The sequence below is a fragment of the Triturus cristatus genome, chromosome 3_1 (assembly GCF_964204655.1).
Source record: "Triturus cristatus chromosome 3_1, aTriCri1.1, whole genome shotgun sequence".
In the NCBI taxonomy this organism is placed as follows: domain Eukaryota; kingdom Metazoa; phylum Chordata; class Amphibia; order Caudata; family Salamandridae; genus Triturus; species Triturus cristatus.
In genome coordinates, this window is record NC_140583.1 from 25,578,717 (window position 1) to 25,598,077 (window position 19,361).

At 45.0% G+C, this 19,361-nt stretch overlaps 1 protein-coding gene across 2 annotated transcripts in view; it reads left to right on the top strand.

Moving 5' to 3' along the window:
* The first annotated feature begins 861 nt into the window (after positions 1-861).
* Positions 862-19,361, top strand: part of AMBRA1 (autophagy and beclin 1 regulator 1) — a 764,496-nt gene continuing 745,996 nt past the window's right edge. For both annotated transcript variants that reach the window (XM_085646678.1, XM_085646680.1), the window contains exons 1-2: positions 862-997; positions 16,688-16,923. In XM_085646678.1, the coding sequence (XP_085502804.1) occupies positions 16,789-16,923 (135 nt within the window). In that variant the 5' untranslated portion in view covers positions 862-997; positions 16,688-16,788. The remainder of the gene's footprint in view (positions 998-16,687; positions 16,924-19,361) is intronic.

Sequence of the window (19,361 nt, forward strand, 5' to 3'; positions counted from 1 at the left end):
TTCGGGCTGGACGGTTCCCATGAGGTACAGGGTCAAGACTGATTTGCATATAACTGTGTCTGAACTGAGGTGGCGAAGTGAGCTAAAAGAACAGTGATGGATACAACCCAGATCTGTGACTGGGGTTGAGTGTCTGAAAGGTTTCATGACTCCCTCCATCATCTCCTGGTGTTTGCTTTACCAAAAGTTTAACACAATTATATTTGTAATACTCATAAAAGCCTCTGGAAATGCAGATGAACAAGGGAGGAGGGTTAATTGAGCAGTGTCTGCTGAAGGTGCCTGACAAAATTGCTGCTGTAAGAGCTTCAGTCACACTTCTTGGAGGGCCGCTCCCAGCTCTTGGCCTGCGCACAGAGCTGCAGAAAAGACGGAGACTCTTACCAACACAAATGTCTAGCCCAGTATGCTAAAAACAGACAAAGTTCACTTTTAAAATAGCTCAGTATTTTAGCAACCCGCACAAATCGATATGTACTCGTTCAACCTGGAAAACGTGAGCCCAGTTGTGCGCGATCTCGCACCATCCGACAACTCTTGGCACCAGGCAGAGAGCTCGGGTTCGATGCTCTCGGTATCTTGTGTTCGAAGTGCGAACCGGTCGTTCGGCGTTCGTCTTTATAGGTCTCGCTCGATGCTTTCTGCGCTCTCCGTGGAACCTTGTAGGCCCCGCTTCCTGGTTTGCGCACGCGTACTTGGCTTCTCAGGAGCGGCCATGTTAGTGTCAGGCAACGCCTATGTGACGGGAATAACCCTGTCCCCTGTCTTGAAAGAGAAGCAGCCGAAGAAGCGCCTGGCCTTAACTTGGTGCCGTTTTAGGCGCATGCGCAGAGCCAGCAGCTCGCGAAGCCTGCGATTTCAGCCGTTCCTCGGCGCTCCCTCGATGCTGTCGGCGCTCCAATCGATGCTATCGGTGCTCCGGGGCTCACGGGTCCAGGAAAGAGGCGGCCATAGAGTGCTCGCAGCAGCCCCACCCCCCAGAGCGGGAGAGGCGTAGGTAAGACCCCCCCAGACTCCCAAGAACACTCTCAGCCCTGGGTACCTGCGGAGCCCCCTGCAGTCCAAGCCCCTTCCCCAGAACAAGCGAAGCTCTGTGCCCCCGACTAGCGCCCCTTCTCGCTTGGTGTGTAGGTGTCTGCCCCCTGCCTGTTGACCCCCCGCCCTCCCCCAGCTTCGAGGACCTGCGCCCTCACCTGCCCTTCGAGGCCTGCAGTGTCAGCAGACAAGCCTGCTCCCCGGTCAGATGTCTGCTGGCCAGTGGCAGGAGCCATGGCCAGCAAGAGGGGCCAGCAAGAGGGGCCAGCACAGACATGTGCTATGCCTGGGGAGCAGCCAGAGCTACACCCCATGCCCCCCAGCAAGCAGCATATGCTCTCTCCATAGGCAGAGGCATGGACCCTGCTCTCTGGGGGGATTGTGCCCTCCACGCCAAGCAGAGGCCTGACAACCCCAGCAAGTAAGCCCTCCCTTCTTGACTGGCATGCAAGAGCCAGGGTCCTTTCCAGCCACCAAGAAGGGACATGGTGTCTCCCCAGCATTCACAGAGAGATGGGCCTGTCCCTCTTACACGCCAGCCAGATGTCTACGTCCACATCTGGAACCAAAAACATGAGCCATAGCCAGCAAGAGAGGCCAGTGCCCTCCACAGCAAACACAGATGCGTGGCATCCCTGGGGAGCAGCCAGAGTCACAGTCCCAGCATATGCTCTCTACATAGGCAGAGGCCTGGACCCTGCACTCTGGCGGGTATTGTGCCTCCCCAGCAAGCAGAGGATCTTCAAACCCCATCAAGTAAGCCCTCTTTGTTATCAGGCACGGGTCCTATCCAGCAACCAAGTAAGGACATAGTGTCTCCTCAGCATTCAGAGAGAGGTTTGCCCCTCCCACTCAGAACCAGATGTCTTGTGTCTACACCAAGCATCAGTCGCACAAAGTACTACCCTGCAAGCAGAGCCCGTGACCTTCCCCAGTGTGCCAAGCCTGTGCTCTCCACCGCAAGCAGCTAGAGGCCAGTGCGTTCTGGTGCAAACAGTGCCACGGGCCCTCTTCAGTAAACAAATTGGGGTAATTGGGGTTTGCATCAGCAGGCAAGCTGTTGCTTGTACCCTTCACCAAGCAGAGTTTTGTCTTCACCCTAGCTATCATGATGTTGCCCCCTCCGACAACTAACGACTTTTTCATCCATGACTGGCTTCTTTTATATATTGTATTAAATCTATTATGACATGGTCTGAAACTAAATGCCAAGTCATGTTTATCGTCATTTGTAAAGCACATTGCTTCCAGTTGTGTGATCCTGTGTTGCATTGAGTAGTCTATATTTCAGTGGCGTACGAGCTTTTCAAAACTGAGGACTCACGGAAAATCACCCAGGATTAATAAAAATTAGTCCCTGAACAATATAGTATTGAAATCCGTTTTACACTAGTAGCCAACCCATTCAGGACATCAGTAACACATTTAATTTCCCAAAGATTAATTTATTCTCAAAGAAACATAATTTTTGCATTGAAAATACCCATTTTCATGTGTAGTAAATAAACAGTCCCCGTTTATCAGCTTGTCACTTTCATCAATTACTCAGTTGCACAAATGCCTCACACATGGGTAGATTCTGCTTCAATTGCCAAGGTATTAAAGTCACATCACATGGATAATCATCCTGATGCCAAATAAGCATATATGTAAATAATGCCCACCACTATACTACACTATTTTGCCAAGCATGTGTAGCGTAATGGGCAAGATTCCCACAATATGTCACTCATGGCCAATATGAAGCAAATGCAGCCACTGTTATGTGAGGGATGGCCAAAATTAGGTCAGTCATGGTCACACTATGATAAGGATTGCTAGACAAAGAATGCCCAAAATACATCAGAGATTATCAATATTGTATCAGGATGATTAAAGTGTTTCCTTCGATGAACCCGGTATGATGATGAGCAACATATCCCTTTGTTGGTACTTGACACCATGCATAGTTTTTAGGGAGAAACAATTTAAGGTAGAAAGACCATGTAAGACAAATGGTCACGTATAAATGTATACATCTACGTACACACAGGTTAAGCAAATACATGTACATGCTACAACCATCTCTCTCAAATTAGTGAGGCTCCTAATTGTCCTTGGGTCTGGATTGAGCTTTTGATCTTCTCAGCTATTTGGGTGATTGTGTGCCCAACTCACACTCTTTCTCTCAGACTCCTGCAGCCCCTCGCTGCAGTGACTCATCGTTGAATCCTGCTCTGGCCACTGCTGACACTTTTCTTTCCTGTGCCACTTTTGACACGCACAGTGGTAGGCAGAGCTGTCTGATATCCTTGTGACTTTTGCTAGATCTGGAAGTGGGGGCAGATGGTCATGTTCAGACCCTGTATTTCAAGACCGTGTGTGTTTGTTAGCATGAGGCCCTGTCATTGGTTTAAATGGCTGTCACTTAGGGTTTAAGTGGAGTAATGGTGTTGTCTTTAATGAGCACAGACACTCTGACTGATGTACTGGCTTAACTTCGCCTCTGAGAATACTTCTAGGGTATGGAGCTAGTCATTGGAAACCTCTGACTGATTTGAGAAATAAATATTTGTTCAATGGATTGTTTCAAACATGTCTTAGCAGTGGATGTAGCAACGCTGTATGTGTGAAGCGTTGCTCAAGAGATGTGAGAAATAGTTTTGTAGGCAATGTTTACAGTCGTGTGTCATTTGATGTCATGTGTCATTTTTGGAGAGCCCAGGTCTTTTTCGCTGATCTGAATGCTGGCGCTGTCGCACCCCTAATTCTATATGGGTGTGTTCCCAAGTTTGCATGACGTTGCCCAAAGGGCTGTGGTTGAAGTCCAACCTGTGGAGGCACTCTTGAATCACCAGTAACCACTACATGATGTTTACCAGAAGAAATAGGAGACCCAATCCATGCAATGGCAGGTTTGCTAAACCACAAGTAAGCCCATTAGGAGGCAGTGACTATGGAGGCCCTGTTAAATTGCCAGTGATCCACTGTATCATGTCCACCCTGGAACACTAGAAACCTAACCTCCGGGGGCACAGTTAGACCACCACTAACCACTTTGTGGCATCCACCCAGGCGTGATAGAAGCCCGTCCACTGGAGGCACAGTTGGACCACAAGTTATTATAGAGTCTACCCAGAAGCAGTTTCTATAGAGTTTTCCTTCATCGCTCTAAGGACACATTGCACTCTCCATCTGGTGGAGTTAGTGGTTACATATTCTCCCAGTGAAAGGATGAGATGCGGTAAGTTTCGCATTGTCAGAGGCAGAGAGTAATTTTCGTTTCCCCTTGTTGCTCTTTTCTAGAGAAAGAGCTAATGTTCCTCAATGAGAAACCGATAAAAGCATTATAACGCCAGATGTAAACTTTTCAATCCAGAAGCTCTGTTAAATATTGCATAATTTGTATAAAACGGTTAAAGAAAAGATTGAAGATAAAGCTGGCTGTAGCTATGGTTATTAGGACTTTGTAGCTGACTTGCTAATGGTTCGTACTTCTGTAACGTATACATCTTCATTTTACATATATAGTACACAAAATGTAAAACATTCATCTTTTTTGTTGTGTTTTGTTTAAAACATATAGTACGTTAGGCGTTAAAGCCTAGTACATCTGAAACAACAGCAGGTCCAGCAATTAGTATGATTAACTAAGTTGTAACTTTCCCTAGTTATTACTTCCTGATTTGTAGCCGCAGTTACTTTAAGATGACAACCCCAGCCAGAGGTTCAGCTACTGACTGCAGATCAGATTCAATACATTGGAATTTTTTTTACGGATAAGCTTCCTGGTGCTGTTCCCTCAGAACACAGTTTCTGCATTCCAAGGTCTCATCCACGCTCTGTTTGTGCTTGCATATTCCAGCAGTGTGTGATGCCTTGACCCACTCTTCGTCACCAAAGGATATGAATGTTTCCAATATAGACCATAAAAGATGCCTCAGTCAGTTTGGTTCAAGAAGGCCTCCATGTTGAGTAATGTGTTCAGTAGCAAGAAGACTTGCACACCTATCAAGACAGATTGCTGAGTGTGCGCTTTCTCTTGTTATACTTTGATTTCTTAGCTCCTGAGAAGTAAATGTTAGAGTGAGGTCTCCTTCACCTGCAATGCAATTAGGTTGATTGAGAGTGAGGTTAGTGTTCTGAACTTAACAAATGATTTATCCTCCCAGGGCAGCGTCGGCTGCCCAGTTCTGTAGTATACAAATCGAGTACACTTTTGGCTCTGAATCTTATGGCTTTTGCTCCTGGGGATTCAGCTTGGGAGTGCACTGTAAGGTTAAAATATAGTTTGTGGTCTCCTGTCACAAGTAGTCTGAGGTGAAGACCAGCATGGTAATATTTGCACAATAAGTGTGGAAAGTGCTGTTGGGTATAGTGTTACCCTAGGACAAAAGGCTGTATTACCCTTAGATATCAAACGCCAAATGGTTGATTCATTTGTTTTGCCTGCAATAATCAGCTCAGTCCAAACGTTACATTCCCAGTTCTTTCTAGCCTGAATTAGTAGCCTCTTGTAACAGATCCCTTTTTCCCTTAGGGTTGCTATAGCTTTGACCTTTGTTGCCTTGATCAAATCTTTTTTTGCATCACAGCATTCTTTTTTATACCATGGGTTCTCTAATGTGGCTATATCAGAAATTCCTTTTTTGGATTTCTTAGGAGCCTTACTTAGTATTGGTCCTAATTCTTCCATCAGTCGGTCATGCATCTCCATAATTGGAATCTCTGCTATTGGTAAGTTTACATATGGGGAAACTATTTCTACATAAATATCATAGATCTTTTTAATAGTAATTTCAATTCTCATTACCAAGGGCCATCTAAGTGGTCTACGATTATTCGTTAATATTGGCTCAATTGGACTAGAAATGAAATCACTTTTCTTTGGAGAGCTCAGCTGAAAGAGGGAGGCTTCAAGTGTCAGACATAATGGATAGTGATCGCTCTCTATTCTAGCTTCAATTACTAGGTCACATCCCATGGGCCAGAAGGGGATAGATACCAATATGTAGTCTATACAGCTTTTAAAGCTACCCCGTATGAATGTGGGTAAATTTGGGCTGTCAGAAGGCAATCGCCCATTACAGGCACGTAGACCGTGGCCTAAGACCAGCCTTAACAACTGCGCAACTGCACATGTGCACGATACTACTGGGCTACTGTCCAGTTGTGGGATGTTATTGGCCGAGTCCTCATCCTCAAAAATATTTTCAAATCCAACCACAGGTTCAAATTTGCGGTTGAAATCACCCCCCACAATTATCAAAGCACTCTGGTTAACCGTGGTTAAATGTTGATCCAGGTGTTCAATAACTTCATATTCCCTGCTTGCTACATTCGGTCTACTATATATGTTAAAAATATAGACTTCCCTTTTATCAGGTGCTAAAAACTTTATTCCCAAAATATCTTGGCAAGGGGAGTCAATTTGCTTAATATCAACACCTAGAGTAGTTTTTATCCAAATAACAAGACCTCCCGAGGGCCTTCCTCTTCTTGAGGGAATAGTAGCTATACTAAAGGTTTTATAACCTACCTTGTGAGGGCTTTCCAAGTTTCTTGGAATAGGACTATTTCACTGTGTCCAATATAGTCCTGCCATATTGCATCTCCTAGGTTTCTCCTAATCCCTGCAGTGTTCCATGATATCTGTTTTATCTCGGTTTTACATTCTTCCATATTTTGATCACAGTTTATTCCCTCAGCTTCATTTTCTGGTCTTGGGACTTCCTCGCAGTCATTAACAAAGTTACAAATAAAGTTACCATTTATGACATCCTCCTCGCTACACTGAGCTATTAGGTCTGTCTCAGCATGCACAATATTTGTATCTGCCATGCATTTTAATTTTCCTTCAGGGTTCCTACACTCTGTGTCATTCGGACTATTATTAAGGTTGCTTATCTGATCCCTTTGGCAGATATTCATGCTTTGTTTTTCTGGCTCTCTCTTAAGAATACTAGTGAGAGTTCCTACAGCCGCCTTGTCAGTAATTATAGGTCCCAGAACACTAGGGGCAGTTACAATACTGGTGTGAGTTCCTACAGCTACCTTATCAGTAACTGTGGGTCCCAAATCTTTGGGGACAGTTAACAGTATCCTTCCCTGCTGGACTTTATGTAATTGTCTGTCCTGGAAATCCAAATCTGACAATGCTTGAAACCTATTAGATGCCGTGATCAGTGGAAATCTAAGAACTTTGTCGCCATCTTGCGGTTTATAAAAATATCCTAGAGGGAGTACGTTGATCCCAATGTTAGGGGAAGAAGTTCCATCACGGTGATGTAAAAAATAATGAACCATCTTTGGCCTACGGAAGTTAACCACAATGCAATCACCCCTTATGCTCTTAGTAGATTGCCCTATCCACCGTACCCTACGAACCATTAAAATCTCATCAATGTCCGAAGGATGAAAGTTCTTATGTTTCGTCAGCCAGTCTACAGTTTTATTCCTTAAGTCATTCCAATTCTCTTTCTGCCCAACCCTTAGTGTGGGAACCCCAGCCAAAATCAAAACATAAGGACACGAAGCCGTAGACGTAGTATCTCCATATAAGGAACCGAGGAGCCGCTGGGTTCCTCGTCTCTCAGGCTCCCAACAGGGGCACTCACACCTTCTCCCCCGACTTGAGATGTTACACTTCCACTTTGAGGACCCTGCAAACCTGACGCATTCAATCCTTCAGATGATACCCCCATTTAAAAACAAACAAAAAAATTCCCCCCATTATTAAAAATGGGGTTATTCACATAATTTTTTGTCAATTTTCCCATCATGCATAAGCGATGGGCAACTACCCACCATTAACCTTGTATCGTCCCTTTCCAATCTAGGCAGTTGGAAACCCACATTAGTGGAGCTCAAGGTTTTTATTGCAGACTCCAGAAGGCAAATTTTTTCCAAAAGTAAAGCAACATTTTTTCCAACCAAGTCACAAAAACAAGCTAGAGCTGCTCCCAGCCCGGAGTCATTTAGCCCTGCATATAACTCGGTCATGACTCTCTTGGTATTAATATCGCTCGCTGCTAGTAAGGGCAGGATCATCTCAGTTTGTGTACCAACTGAAGTGGTTTTCACAGGGGAAGGAGTACCATTATGGTTACAATTAGCGCAGGCATTACCTTGATCGACCTTACCACCATTACAACCCTTCCCCTAAGTTTTTCTTATCCCAACCCCCCGCTTTCCTTTATCTAACAGTGCCTCGGTTTTTCCAGTCCCCACATTTTTTGAGGCCGTAGTAGCTCTGCTCGATACTGCCGGATAGTTTAAGGCCGCTTCCAAGGAAGGTGGCGAGGAGGTAAATGGAACACTTGTAACAGTGTTGGACACACTCTCTTGGCCAGTAGCCCCCAGTACAGGTGAAGGAGTACTGATTATTATATGTCTCTGCAATGTAGACGGGTCCAAGGAAAGACGTCGCTCAGTCATTTGAATTTCATGGGTTAGAAGTGACTCTGCCCTAACCAAGAAAGCGTCTAAAGTACCAGCAACCCCCTTACGTTTTTCCATTCTAACACTACATAATAAATTTACCAAACCAGGTTTTCTCTATATGTGTTCTCTATATGTTAGCACAGTACCTTGGGTCTTCAATACGTTGCAGAGTTTTGCGAAGACGTAAAATAGGATCCACGCTTTTCAGGGGGATGGCCCAACCCAGACTCTTCCTGTCTCTTGACGGGTTTGGACGGGCCCTATGCCCCTTTTGAGCACCTCCTGGCGCACTTGTAACAATACACGGCGTGGAGGTTTGCTGGGAAATTTATTTTCCAGCCTCTGGCAGCCCGTACAGCAACAGGCTTCCCCGGCTCCTCCAGGTCTTTCGCGGTGACAGTGGTAGCAGGCAGGCAGGCAGGTTGGAGATACAAAGATACTGGGCTCCCATGTGGAAAATGGAATCTCAGCAGCATCAGAATCTCCCCAGGCGAGTGACAGATCAGGCAGGGGCAGGCACGTTGCAGAAGGGGATGACCCAGTGGCGCAACCGCCCCCTGCACCCAAGGAGTCATCGTCACTCAGGCAGACCACAGCGCGACGCGATCGCTCACCTCGAGGGCCGGTCTCCGGCAGCAATCCGGGCAGAGGCGGGCTGTATAGATGCGAGGCAGTTCCAGGTGCCGGCCTCGGCGCACGGGCTGATGTCTTCACCACGATATTCCCATGCTGCGTTGGCCTCGATGCGGTCCGGACCCCGCTGCGCTCAGTACACTCAAGGGCCAACCCTATTGTACCAAGAACATCAGGAAATAAAACTGCAACAACACCGCTCCTGTACCTAGCGGTGCCACAGGGACATTCAGCCGTTACCTGTTAGCCCCTCCAGCAACAGTGACAAGAAATAATAAAATGCGTCACAGCCTGAGGTCCTTCAGTCCACGGCCTCACAGGAGGCGTCCAAGTGTAAAGCGCGCCTCCCACTGGCACACGGATCTTACCGCCGTATTTATGCAGGCCTCGAGCAGCAGGCCAACTCCGGGGATCCACTAAGCCGCTGGTCACCGCCCAGGCTCTGGATGCCGGCAGACGTTGCAGGACCTCGCGTAGACCCTCCGATAATCACTCCTCACTGCAGGACCCGATTGCTGCACTCCCCATGGGGTTCCTCACCAAGTTGAATCGCCGTCCCTCCGTGAATCTCAGAGGTGAAACCGGGTGGGCTGCAGGTGATGCTAATGAGGTTACACTACTACCTGTAAGGCTGTATTGTTATGTACCATGTCTGGTAATCACTTTTATTTCTTTTGTAGGAATTGCTGCATAAAAAACTCTGTTCTTATATCTTGAGATGTTTGTGATTCTGTAGTTCGCAGAGTCTTTGGCATGCCTATAAACCCACGCCTAATATTGTAACCTTTTGTCTTAAATTATCTGGAGTTTCTAATTCTTAGCAATGTATCTGTGAAAACATGCACTTATCAAATGTCTGTTCATATCGAGGATTTACATTTGTTTATATTAATAACACCTCAAATTTCAAATTCACATATTTGTGATTTTCATTCTTTTATTTTTTGACCATTTAGTGTTCTTATTTAAGGCCTTCAGCGGTCACAAGTTCGCTTTGTCCGCTGTTGTCTCCTTCAGTCTGGCGGGCTGCTATATCTAAGATTGTGTGTTCTGTAGCTGGGTAGTGTGTATAGTGGTCTCTCTTCGGGGGCCCACATAGGTCTAGAGAGTCTCACAAGTCACTGTATTCTTTTAGTCTCTACTGATAGCATTGACATGGTAGTGCTTTGCAAACGATGGGCCCCACGGGGCTATATAGTAACTGGTGTCTTCATGTAGGCGAATAGCTCCTTTTTTTTGAATGACCATATTCATATCATTCTCGAACATCATATTTCATGTAGCCCCTACGTTTTGGTGTTGGCAGGGTATATGCGTTGCCCGTATGGGTACCTAGATTGTCTAATTGGAGGTGTAAAGCTCCATGCTTGTGCTGTAGTTCCATGATATTAGGGTTTAAGAGCATCCAATTCCAAATAGTACTGAGTTCTAGCACCTAATGTGGTATGATTTATTTCTAGCTTTTTATGACCTTAATGTTCACCACCATTTGCGGTAGCGCTACAATACGCATGGTCCGGCTGCGTTGATTTGGCTGAACATTTGTTCCCAAACTCTTTGTAGAATATTTTTTCTTATTTCCTAAATCATAATTAAAATATTTTACATTAAAGAAAAAAGCTCTTGCTGGTCTGTACAGAGCTGTTTGTACTGTTTTCCTTAGTTCACGAAGCACTGAGCTAACCCACCCTGCTGCAGGTAGGCAGCATTACTTATAATTTCATTGAAAACTGGACCAGTTACTTAATGGATTACATTTGCTGTACTTGGGCATTTTTTAAACCATCCAGCTTGTCCCATCACTGGACTGTCCTTGGTTCTGTATCAAACATTGAAAGCATTAGCAAAATCAAGGTGTGCTCCTACATTTCTGTGGCTGCCCAGCCATCCCTCTCTGTGCTTTGGTTGGCTCTAGCTTGTTTTTCCTTCAGACAGCAAGGGTAGCCTCTGTGCCTTTGACAATTTCATCTGAACTGTGGAAATGGTAGATACTTTGGAATTGTGGTTACAATGTAAGATGTCTGCCGAGGGTGCAAATTACTTTAGTATATGAGTTGTGACATTGACTCTCTGCTGCCAGCGGAAATTCAAGGCATGCAATGCCTCGTACTGCATTGAGACCTCTTATCCACCCGTAGTTCCTCTAAGATGCCAAGTTCTGCTGTCGTGTGCGTGCCATGGGCCGTCTTTGAATGTGTTCCCTTCCAATCGCAATGAAACCTGTGCATAACAATTTTAATTAGTTTTTCCACATTCATCTTAATACAAACTAAGTGAAAACTTTAGCAAATAGTGTAAAAGCGTTGTTTACAAAATCAGAGCAGTGTCTGACGACAAATAAAAGCAGGTTATTAGTAAGTTAAAAAACTTGTGTGAGTTCTAGGAGTGGCTGGAAGTGTTCTCTTATAAGCGGTCTTGGGTTGAGTTGATAGCAACAGTGTTACTAAATAAGCCTCATCCTCTCACATGAGTACACCGGATCATGGAATCAAACTGATGTTGTCCGTCCCGGACATCCCTATCCAGGTCACTGCAGCCTTCTTCTTAGCTAATAAGATTGTTGGAGCGGGGTATATGCGGATCGGGCTATATGTCTCCTTCACACATAAATAAGCAGGGATGAGGCTAGCCTCTGACCAATCACGACGGCCATCTTCCACAAACGTTGCCTTCTAGTAGGACAGCATATAGGCCAGACTCAGAGTGGCAGCTTCTCTAGCATGGTGTACAGGTTTAAGCCAAAGGCTTCATGATATCATTTAGCCTGTTAGCACAATTCGATAGAGTTGGGAAACTAAATGGTAATAATCTGGTGAGCCTACTAAGGGAATAGGAGTGACACCCAGCAATGAAGCCAAGTACCTTTAAATAGAGAAAATGTAATAAGCCAAAGCATTACCACGCATCTTGAATTGGGCCAGCAATAGAAATTGCCTGTCAGAAAAGCTGTCGCTCGTATACACCAACCACAGCTCGCCAGCTGTTAAGAGGCTTACTATTAAAAGGAAAGCAACATCCCAAACGCCATTGTGGTGGTATTCACATTCAGATTGACCAGTGTCCTATGTCAGTGGGAACATTTCTGATCATGTCAAATTAATCTGAAGCCCAGACACTAGTCTGAATCGAATAATCTTGCAGAGAGTGGGTGACAAGTTGTCGTGGAGTTCTTTGGTAAACAAAAGGATGTCACCTTGTAGAGTGTCAACAGAAATTGCCAACCTCGAATCTTTACCTCCCTAAACAACTGACACTGCTGTAGTGTGTAGGCCAGCGTCCTAAGATCTTTCACAAAGATTAATGCAGCGAGGACAGCTCTAGTGGGCACTATGAGAAACTATAATTGGGCTGGAAACGGAGCTATAGATTGTGTGTGGGCACAGAATATAATAGTGATTCTATCTGAAGAAGCCCCTCCCCCCAACCTAGCCTTACCCACTGTAACTAACCAATCAAGAAGTACCAGTCCGTCAAGGCAAAGACTTCTTCTGTATCAAGGCAAGCTTTGGCTGTGCTAAGATTCTGGTGCAATTAATGCGGTATTAGAAATGTGTGTGAGTTGAATGACGATTGAGCAGGGACAGATCCCTCCAGGTCCAATCGAACTTAGCAAGACAGAAAAGTAAACAGATGATTAGCCATTATTTTGACAATAATTTTATTATTCGAGAGAACAGTCTATCCGATGCACTATTAGAGGTTCTTTTATCTGGCTTAAGTTGAGTAACAATTATTGCCTCATTGAGCCTTGGGCATAGCATTTTTGAAGCTAGTGCTTCATACATGAAAAGTGACGACGTACCAGCAAGTTAGCATATGTTGTATAGTCTTCCTATCCAGGGACCCCTAGACACACTGCAAATAACCAGTTTTACCTCTGCCACGGATACAAGCTAAGCCAGTGTGCCCAAAGCTACATTTTCAAATTAGAGTGTGGCCTCATCAGTTAACCCATGATATCTGTATCTGATCCCCAGGAGCGCGATGCGTACAACTCTGGATAGAAGTTGGTACCCTAATCCTACTATATCTTACCGCATCTCTCCCTCCCTGTCCTGTTCTCTCCCTCCCTGTCTGCTAAGAAAGCCGAGAATGTAGCTCATGGAGTATGGCCTATTGGGATCTTGCTTCAGTCTCCCATGGGTAGAGCCTGTAAGGATAGACCTTTGCCTGGCTGCCTCATCTGGTGCAGAGGCTATTCTAGTGCGTGTAAAACCTGCAGCTCTGTATTTCTTTTTTCGTTGGTCTTTGTCCTCCGTTTGCTGTCTCCAGTGCATAATGGCCTTGATGATCCGCAATGTCTTCTCCAACTTCAATGCCAGATGCCCTTTGGGAGTACTGTACGCAGCAAACACCTTCTGAAGGAGGATACAGGACACTGGTTGTTCAATCCAGGCTTCCTAATAAAGGATATCAAATGGAATCATTGATGGCTGTGTAGTCTTTGTGGTTATAAAGAATTTCCTTTTTTATCTCTCCGGGATATAATTTATTTGCTGCGTGTTCCTCTTCTAGTCGTTCCTGCTCTTTGGGTGCTTTCCTTGCACACAGTGAACTCCTCCAATTCATTTCCTTGTGCTAAACTGACCATAAGACTGCACGGCGTGTTTTGCAGCGTTGGCAGACCACCTTTACTCTACCCTTCTCTCCCGAGTTGGCAGCAAAGCCTAGCAGATCGTGACAGGGTCACACAAGTAAACCGCACACCGAGCCCTCTTCACTGCAAACTCTTAAGGTTGCAGAATAAAAAACATTGCTTGGACAGGGCTGTAGAAATCTATAAAATATCAACTTGTAAAAGCAACAGTTTGCTTTAGAAATCTACTTGTCTTGTAAACAAATCCACTTGTCCCGTTGGTGGCGCATGGTCATTATATAGGAGCTCGGATAATAGCCTCTCTGATGATGCCACAGCTCATACCATAGTAGGGTTTGAATACCAGCAGGTCACTTATTTGGCCACCTTTTCGCAGACCTACATACCGAGTCTGGAAGTAACGGTAAGCATTAGTTCCAGGGTTGGAATGCCCTTTTGAGTCTATGCAAACATACTAATTTGCGTTTTAATGGGGTTTTCACCCCTGTTCTCTAATCTTTTTCCATACTGATAATTGGAGGATAAGTGAACGTGTAAACACTTAGCAGGTTTTCGAATGAACAAATCTACACATGTATATTTGCTTGTGCTAAAATGCAGTACTCCAATATTTCTTAGGAGTACCATTTCATAGCTCACTTCTGTAAATTCATGAAAGCCATAATTCTGCACTAATGCTAGGACATTTTCAATTGGGTGTACTTTCGTGATTATCTTTAAGAATTGGGCCTCTAATTAGGTCTAGAGTTAACCAAGACCTTTTTTTGAAAATTAAAATTCTATCTCTCTCTTTCTATAGATCGCCTGACCTCAGTTCAGTGTAAGTGACAGCATTCTGTTCTTTCACAAGGCTATCGGCACACAAAGTAGTTTTGTTTTGTGCAGGCGACTACAGTGGCAATGTGTGCTTTTAGAGACCAGAAAATATTTTTGCTTTTTGACAATATTTTTTGTAATGGTGAGGGCCTGGCAGCACCCAAAACAACAAAGTTTCACAAAAACCATGTCAAAACAAGAAACACATTAACAAAACTGAAATGCTGTCCAACAATGGTAGAACTGTTGGCCTTACTAATGCTTATTTGTTTTCATGTTTCCCATAATCCTTTTTTAAACCAGTTACACCGATTTTGAATATTTTTGGAAATATTAGCATGCATTAACACATCATACTAAATAATGCTTCAAAGAAATGGTACCCAAAATGTCACAGTAGTTCAGCAAACGTTTTTTCCTAGTTGCATTTTTCTGCGAACATTTTATTTTGAAAATAATCATCAATCTTGTTTTCAAGCTTCTGCAAATATTGGCATCGAATCAGAGAGCATTCTGGGAGCTTTATACATAGCCTCATATTGTCAAACTTTGCAAACATGTGTACACATTTTTATACTGGAACCACTGTCCGCAGTGCAGTCTGAGCTTGCAACCTTCCATAGAGCGCTCACACTAATAATAAAGGCTACGCATTAATGAACCATAAATACAAGTTAGAAACGCATTAACTTATGGACACCTATATTACCTTAACTGCAGACATTGCCCTCCCCGATTCATGATGTGGTTCTGTAAACTGGCAGCCAAAGGGGGTTCGGCTTACTTATCCCAAAGACAAAATGCACATGAAAACTTGTCCTTGACTCCAAACAATATGTCTTGGGCATAGGGCTGCTTGCATGAGCTTCAGGGTGGCCTCACCAGGTGGTAGGAGGGGATATTGAACTGGTAGCCCCTTGCGTGGCTTGGCAGCAGCGTGAACCAATAGGTGCCCAAGCTTGTTAGTAAGTGGTGGATCTTTAGGGTACTTAGGCAGTGAGCTTTGGCACTAGCTCTGCTGCATTCAGCTTGCAGAAGGCAGTGCTAGAACTACTGTGCCATTCACATTGTACTCTGGTCTTCAGACCGCTGAATGTACTGGGATTGTAGTATAGCGACCTGATTTAGTTGTGCAGTGCTGGCGTGCGGCTCCAGAGTTACTGCTGGAGTTTGTTTATTCTTTACAGGACACCAAATCCTAACAGTTGTTCCCAGTCGGAATTTAATTTCCTCCCAGAAAACAGGGTGTCTTGAAGACCCTGAAGTGCTCTCGGCTTCATTTCAGGTCCTCTCCAACAGCCTTTAGTTCCAACTTTTTTAGGGGTCTTTGAACAAAACATTGTACTTGTTATCAGCTCCTCACACTGCCACTGTCAAACAAAAGCTTACACCCGTTGTCCTAGGGATTCCTGCTTTAGCGAAGTTGTACTTACTGTACGTTTTCAATCACTGTCATGCCAATCTGACGTCCCGCAGATGATTTAAAACATCTTTTTCTTTCCAAACGAGGGTGCCAATCTCCCTGCTGTGACAAATGCTTTCCAGGTGAGGTTTCTTGAAAAAGAAGTCTGTTTAGCATTCCAAAACATATCCCCAATGAACTTATCCTCAGTGGCAATTTGCAAAGTGACTCATCCCTTGCTCCTATCCTAGTGAGAAAGAGTTTTCTGAGAGGCGCTGTGAACATGCGTGTTAAGTAGGGAGTGTTCTTGGAGATGACGGTGGATTAAAGAAGCTGTAGAGATGTTTAGAAGGTTCAGTATCTAGCGGTTGGGTTTTCCCTTCGAACTACATAAGTCTTTATAACTGCCTCTACAAGTGTGATGTGAGAGGACTCTTGTTGTAGTCGTCAGCATTATATTGGATTCATCTCTTGGTGACAGCGAGAAGCCTTCTCTCACCTGATACAGGCTGACTTTCATTGCAGTCTATGACAACAATCACAACCTTGTTGCAGACGAGTAACCTTTCAAAGGTCAGTGCTGGCTTGTTGTCCTCTCGAACACCAATGCCCTGCATTGATAAACATACGCTGGTGACTGGGTCAAGAAACTTCCTAATTCTGAACTTTTTATGATTAAAATCGTAATGGATGTCTTCGTGGCAGGTGCTTCCCAATGTCTATAGAAGGATCAGCTGTGACAGTGATTGTCTTGCTCACTCTTTGTTTTTTCCCTGGGTTAGGTGTAAATGTTGACAACATCTCAAGGCCTGGATGTGACCAATAGGCTCTGGCCTGCAGCTGTCCTCTTGCTGGATCGTGAGGTTGAGGTGGTACCAGAGCCATGAAGATTGTTCGTGAGAAGAACGCCGTCCGGATCCTGTCTGGGAGGGAGCGTGGGATCCAGGCCATGGGAGCTCAGAGACTTCTACAAGCCCTGGTAGAGGACAAAACCCGCTGGATGAAATGGGAGGGCAAGGTAAAGTGGTCTGCCTCCATTCTCGACCCAGATGAGTTTTTTTTAATGAATCATTCAATTTCATGTAAACAATGAGTATTGATCTCCTTACGAGGCTATATAATAGTTTGAGCAGTTTCCAGAATTTATCAAGTATCAACATGATAAATAATGAAAATCAATCCTTGTTAGTCATATGAATAGGACATTCCCGCTTTAATAAACAGTTTACATCAGCCAATTGTAGAGACTTAGTGCATATTGTAGAATTTTTTTTATTTCACTGTTATAATGGCGAGGTTTGTTGGGTGCTGTAGATATGGTGCTCAAAGGAAACATCATGTAATAATCACAGGGGTCTCTACCATGTTAGGACTGTCTGTACAGTGCCATTTATTGTGTCTGAAATCAGAGTTGCTTCCATAGAATAGTGGTGCAAAGTTTGCAACAGCTGTTGTCCTGCTGTCCCTCATGCCTTGCAACATCTGATGTTTTGATACCTGCTGTTTCCCTCTCTAGCAATTGTGATTCCTGTGAAGCAATGGTGGGTATTTATAGGCAAAGCCAGTCCATCAAGTCCATTGCTTGAAGTGCCATATCTACATCCTTAAACTTGACCTCTCACCGAGACATTAACCCCAACAGGCACATCTTCGACTGCTAATTGATCTGCCATGACTTTCCAGAATATTAGAGTTGTGGACATGCCTGAACAGTATGAAGTAACATGGCTTCTACAGCCCTACATGTGTGACAAGTATGTTTGACACTAGGGACTATCTTGTGGAGTGCAGGCATCTCGGAGTTAGGAAAGTTTCATGTATGTTGTTAAGTTGTATAAGCTGAAAACTAGCGTTTTTAGATCTCGCCTTGCATAGGCTGCGCACATGCGCAGTCTCGCTGGCGAGATTTAATGATTTTGGGTATTTTGTGTAAAGGGCATTAATCCCCGCCCCTCTTTTCCATTGGCTGGCGTCACTGTTTATGCTAAACGGTGGCCAGCCATTGGAAAAGAGTTGGTAGTGACGTTTTTGTTCGGCTTTTAGAGCCGTCCCATTTGGACGGGCTCGTCTGCCTTCCTTGCGTCGTAAAAGTTTTCTTATCTTTATGGGGCCATGTGTTTCAACCGCCTGGCCCCATAAAGACAAGACATCGTTTTGCGACGCGGACCGTGCTTGTTCTCCAGGGCCACCGCGCGAACAGACGTGATACAGAACGATAGAGGACAGAGACGCTTACTGGAAGTCAGCGTTTGAGACCCGTGGTTTCGGAATTGGTTTTGAAAGTGTACAAAATGGGCGTATTGCGGCCATTCAGCTTACTGAAGCATGTCTCTGTTTTTCTTGAGTAACATATTTTTAATTATATGTATATTGGTCGTTTCCCATTCCATCATGGCCGTCTTGTCAGGCTTAATTAGTCTCCGTCTTTACGGTAGGCGGAATACGAAACTGAAGCTGTCTGCGCAAGTATCACCTACTTTAGCGCATGCGCTTAGATTTTATTTGTCAGAACCTGTACACAAGGGAATGTTCCTGATAATTGGCGCTGCGAGCTGTTCTGTATCCGGCTGACAACGAACGGGGTTACCAGGGGCTCCCTAGACGAAGATGTGAGTCTTCTGAGTTCAGGATTACTTTTTAGCAAGTGGTCTCTTTTGTGGCAAGAGATCACCGTCGGGAGCTTCATCGGGTCGGCGAGTCTACGGGACGTTGGGGTCGTCGTCTTTTGCAAGCAGCAGTCATCGTGTAGGAGCCTCGCAGCAATACTGGGCAGCGGAGATGCTGAACAGCTGGAGTGCAGGGATTTAGCTGTGGTGTACTTGCGGAAGTCGTGGTGCACGGAGGTAAAGGGGGGGCTTTGGTTGTGGCACTGGGCAATGGTGGGGGAGGCTTTGCAAGTGTTTTTGTAGTTAAATGGGGGGGGGGAGGGCTGGATCAGGTGACTCCTCTAGCCGCTGGTTCCTGCGGCTGCCCGGTGCGCATAATTAAAGACGTGCGTGGTGTCCCTGTTTTTGCTGGGAAATGGCGTACTTCATTGCCATAGTGTGTACACAGAAAGTACTACTGTTCCTGCCATCCAAAGTACTTCCCCTCAGCGCCACAAGAGAGAGTCTGTTAACACTTAAATTGGGAGTCAGTCCCAGAAATAAACCCCTGAGTCACACCTGCTACCCAAAAGTCCAATTTCAAACGAAACAATTTCTATCATGCTTGCGTGGCCGCTGTACTTCTGTGTTTCCCTAAATACTGCCTCTTTTGGTCCTGGCACTATACAACCCCTTGTGCCACAGTGCAGCCGTTATCACCACTGTCCTGCCCCCTCCTACTGCCATAAACAATGCCTACTCGGGTACCCTTTCACTTTCTTTTCCGGCAGCCGGCCGGGCTGTGAGAACCTTCTCCCAATCACTCCACCCAACTTGTTACCTGGCACATCCCGCCACCAATCAGAGCTTT